Here is a 4,745-nt window from a genome sequence, read left to right on the forward strand (position 1 = left end):
GGAGTCTTAATTATGCCGCAGCACTCGGGCTGCTTTAGTTCTAGGTCTTAGTCGTAGTCTTTATGGGCTGTGGCATTGCCTCGAGGACGTGCTGCCCGCTTGACGGGTGAGTTGCAATTGCGGCAGAGTCTTTCTAGACCCATGGACCCCGGATAGCCAGATAAATGAGTGGAATTATGGAGTGGAACTCATGGCACTGGGTTCTCTGCCAAGAGACAGAGAGCTGCGGAATCGTAACTCTCACAACCAGTTCCGACTACCTGCTGGCGGGTTTATCTGAGAGAGACGCCTTCGCAAGGCCGTCTCTGCCGCAAACGTTGCAGCTGCCTGCCACCACCAAGTCGACTCTTCCAGCTCCATGGGCAGCCCGCTCAACCACCCCGGCAACAACGGCTGCCGAGGTATCGTCTGTGCGGCAGGCACTTCGTAAAATCAGTGTAGTTCGTTGCCTCGTCGTGAGCGGTTGTCTGCCTGCCTTATAGAGCCCCTGCGACTTAGTTCCTCTCTTACCAGAGTTGGTAACACGAAATACGTAACCCGTCGAACGCCCAACAACAACTTGAAGCGTGCAGCCAAAGCGAACCATTGGATTATCGCGCACGTTTCTCAAACAATCAGCAATCAAAAACAACACATCAAAACGAAATTTTATTTTCACAAAAACACACATGTTTTAGTTGAGCAAATGTGACAAAACATAAAATTGGCATACGAAAAAATTTGAAAAAGTGAAACAGTGACAACCCAAACACATCACACAAACCAAACCGAAACACTGCATTATAAGTTCTGTTCATCAACGATTTAATCTGCTGAAACTAGAAATTGTTGCCGAACAATCTGCAAAGACAAACAATAGGTAAGTTTCACTTGTGGCAAAAATTGTGAAAAGTTGAGAGAAGTGCAAGCTAGCAAAGTGTATCAAAAAGTTTGAACAGCATTAAATTAAACTGTGAGGCATGAAAAGAATTTATATTTTTAGATACTTTGTTAAACAAAAATTCTGATAGTCAAAAATAGTTTCAACAGCAAGTAAATAAAAACTGTAAAATATTTATTGAGCTCCAAAAATCTAATAATGTGATAAAATGTAGAATTTGAAATACTTCTTTCCAGCAAGACATAAAGACAAAAGCTAAAAATATATTTTCGAGCTGAGATACTAGTGAAAACATAAGATATAAATATTTGCTTTAGGAACCTCTAAATTTTAATCAATAGAAACAGTTCCACGAAAATGGGCTAATTAACCGAACTCACCCAGAAGACAGAAACTAATTTCGAAAAATCTTTCCCTCGTTTGTCTACCCGCAGCACTATGGAAAACTGAAAATCCCGAGGAAGAATCCAATAGCATCGCAGCAGCAGCACAGAGAGAAAACTGAAAGATAGCAAAGAAACACGAAAATCGAAGAACCCAAGATGCAGCGAAACATGATGATCGCGTTCGTGGGCATCTGGTGCATTCTGGCCAGCATTGGAGTGGAGCCCGCGGCGGGCTTGGCCAATTGCCCGCCCGGCTGCCAGTGCGACGATAATACCCTGGTGGTTCAGTGCGGCGAGGGCCAGCTGGACGTGCTGCCCATCGCGCTGAACCCCTCCATCCAGCGACTGGTGATCAAGAGCAACAAGATCAAGACCATCGACTCGTCCATCCAGTTCTACGCGGAGCTGACCTTCCTCGATCTGTCCTCGAACCACCTGATGACCATCCCGCAGCGCACCTTCGCCTACCAGAAGAAGCTGCAGGAGGTGCATCTCAATCACAACAAGATTGGCCAGATCAGCAACAAGACCTTCATCGGTCTGTCGGCGGTGACTGTCCTGAATCTGCGTGGCAACCAAATCTCGGAGCTCCACCAGGGCACCTTCACTCCGCTCCTGAAAGTGGAGGAGCTGAATCTGGGCGAGAACCGCATCGGCTTCCTGGACCCCAAGGCCTTCGATGGACTCACCCAGCTGCGCATCCTGTACCTGGACGACAATGCCTTGACCACCGTTCCCGATCCCGTCATCTTCCAGGCCATGCCCAGTCTGGCTGAGCTCTTTCTGGGCATGAACACCCTGCAGAGCGTTCAGGCCGGCGCCTTCCAGGATCTGAAGGGCCTCAGTCGTCTGGAGCTGAAGGGAGCCAGCCTGCGCAACATTTCGCACGACAGCTTTTTGGGTCTGGAGGAGCTGCGCATCCTGGATCTCTCCGACAACCGCCTGGACCGCATTCCCTCCGTGGGTCTCAGCAAGCTGGTTCGCCTGGAGCAGCTCTCCCTGGGCCAGAACGACTTTGAGGTGATCAGCGAGGGAGCCTTCGTGGGCCTGAAGCAGCTGAAGCGTCTAGAGGTGAATGGCGCCCTTAGGCTGAAGCGAGTGATGACCGGAGCCTTCGGCGACAATGGCAACCTGGAGTACCTGAACCTCTCGTCCAACAAAATGCTCGTTGAGGTGCAGGAGGGTGCTCTGAGTGGACTGCCCCATCTGAGGCATGTGGTTCTAAAGGCCAATGCTCTGACTTCGCTGGCCGAGGGTCTGTTCCCCTGGAAGGATCTGCTCACCCTGGACCTCTCCGAGAACCCCCTGTCCTGCGACTGCCGCGTGATGTGGCTGCACAACCTGCTGATGGCCAAGAACGCCAGTCAGGAGGAGGTTTCCGAGCTGATGTGCGAGTTTCCCGAACGTCTGCGTGGCGAGTCCCTGCGTCATCTGAATCCCGCTTTGATGGGCTGCACCCATGCCGATCCTCGCAAGCAGGCGCTGATTGGAGCCCTTCTCGTTGGATCCGCTGCCACGATTACCGCCTTGGCTCTGGTTCTGTACCGCTGCCGCCACAAGATCCGCGAGACCATCAAGGGCGGTCTGTGGGGCAACTCGGCGCTGGGCCGCAAGGAACGCGAATACCAGAAGACCTTCTGCGACGAGGACTACATGTCGCGCCACCAGCATCATCCCTGCTCCCTGGGCATCCACTCCACCTTCCCCAACACCTACACGGCCCCACATCATCCCGGAGTGACCCACCACTACGGAATGTGCCCCATGCCGGTGAATGATCTGGGAGCCGTCGATCCTCAGCAGAAGTTCCAGCAGCTGGCTGTGCCCACCGCCACGATGGTCAGCGAGAAGAAGCTGAACAACAACAAGGGGCTGGTGTCGCAGGGAGCCATCGATGACAGCGCCTCGTTTGTGCTGCACATGAAGTCGGCCACGATGGGACGCGATGTCCACCAGGCGAATCCCCAGCTAAACCACTACACCAAGCCGCAGTTCCTCTCGGCCACGGCCGCAGTGGGCGACTCCTGCTACTCGTACGCGGATGTGCCCATGGTGCACGGCGCCCCCCTGGGCGGCGCCCCAACTCAGCCGCAGCTGCGTCTGACCCAGGAGCACTTCAAGCAGCGCGAGATGTACGACCAGGAGATGGGCGGCGAGATGCTGGACCACAACTACATCTACAGCAACACCCACTACTCGATGCCGCTGGAGCAGCTCGGCCGCAGCAAGACGCCCACGCCGCCCCCGATGCCACCAGCACTGCCCCTACGCAATGGCCTGTGTGCCACCACAGGACGCAGATCCTTCCAGCAGAAGTCCGCCGCCCAGAAGCAGCAGCAGCAACAGCAGAACAACAACACCCTGCGTCAGTTCACGCACTGATCCTCGACCTATCGACGCAGGCAGCTGAGCATCTATGCTTAGTATTCCGCTGTCCAACACTGTGATGCCAAAACGCCCCCAGAACCCACTAAAACCACTCCCTCCCCACAACACACAATTAGCGTTTAGTTAGGCTTAAGGAAGACATTGTAGTAGCTGTAATGGGAATTTCAAACTAGGCGTTAAGTCAGAGAAAATCTTGCCTTGTACATATGATTAACTGTAGAGCACTCTTTCGAACCTATAGAACACTGAAGGATCTCCAATTCTATCAGCACTTTGCCAACACTACTGTTTTCCTCCCCCTCCGAGCATAAGTTAATCGTAGAGCCTAAGATGAATTGTAAATGATATACGAGTTTAGATAAACTAAAGACAACAAAGCACTGAGAGTCATTGTAAGCTTAATTTTAACTTATTTAATTTATTGTTAGATGCAAAATCGAATCAAATGCAAACCACTATTTATGTATTAGTTAGACAAGAAATTTATGCAAATTTAAGCGAAAAACAAAATATCAACGGAAAACAAAAATATACGCAATGAAAACAAAAACCCATTTGAAAAACAAAAACTACCCGTGTGTACTCATTCAGCTTTTAATTTAGTAGCTTTCCTTTTCAGCCCGCAGTTCTTCACAGGCAGCCGTGGAAATTTGCCTTTAATTAAACATTTTCCGTTTGCACCGACAACTTTTCCTCTGTGTCAATTTGTCTCGACATTTTCACTTTTTTTGCTGCTACACGGGCTCAAAACTTTTGACTTTCAATTCAATTAAAAGTAAGTTGAGGGCTTGCATGCCGAGAGCTCGGTGAAAAAAGGCAGCAAAATTAATATACTATTATTCAATAGTAACAAGCTCGGAAACTTTTGCAGACCCGGCTCAAGCGGAGCGTGGCAAGTGCAGACGAGGGTGGGAGTGCTCATAATTTTCAATTGAATGTGCGGGGAAAACACATGTGCAACGGCACAGCCAACCCTTCATTGTCACCTGCAATGCAGCTGTCGCCCGGCGGACCAGAAAGTTGCCAACTCACCGTAGAAGTTCGCCCCTGGGAACCCCGAAGAGCCCTACTTTTGCTGCTCAATTTCAAGC

The 4,745-nt window shown here is 50.7% G+C and overlaps 1 protein-coding gene across 1 annotated transcript; it reads left to right on the top strand.

The window, feature by feature from the left end:
- The first annotated feature begins 454 nt into the window (after positions 1–454).
- LOC108028728 (leucine-rich repeat and immunoglobulin-like domain containing-NOGO receptor-interacting protein 4) lies at positions 455–4,217 on the top strand. The gene is made up of 2 exons (XM_017100690.3): positions 455–859; positions 1,315–4,217. The coding sequence occupies exon 2, from the start codon at positions 1,423–1,425 to the stop codon at positions 3,646–3,648; it is 2,226 nt and encodes a 741-aa protein (XP_016956179.1). The 5' UTR covers positions 455–859; positions 1,315–1,422; the 3' UTR covers positions 3,649–4,217.
- The last annotated feature ends 528 nt before the right edge of the window (positions 4,218–4,745 follow it).

This window comes from Drosophila biarmipes, chromosome 3L, assembly GCF_025231255.1.
Source record: "Drosophila biarmipes strain raj3 chromosome 3L, RU_DBia_V1.1, whole genome shotgun sequence".
Taxonomy (NCBI): Eukaryota; Metazoa; Arthropoda; class Insecta; order Diptera; family Drosophilidae; genus Drosophila; species Drosophila biarmipes.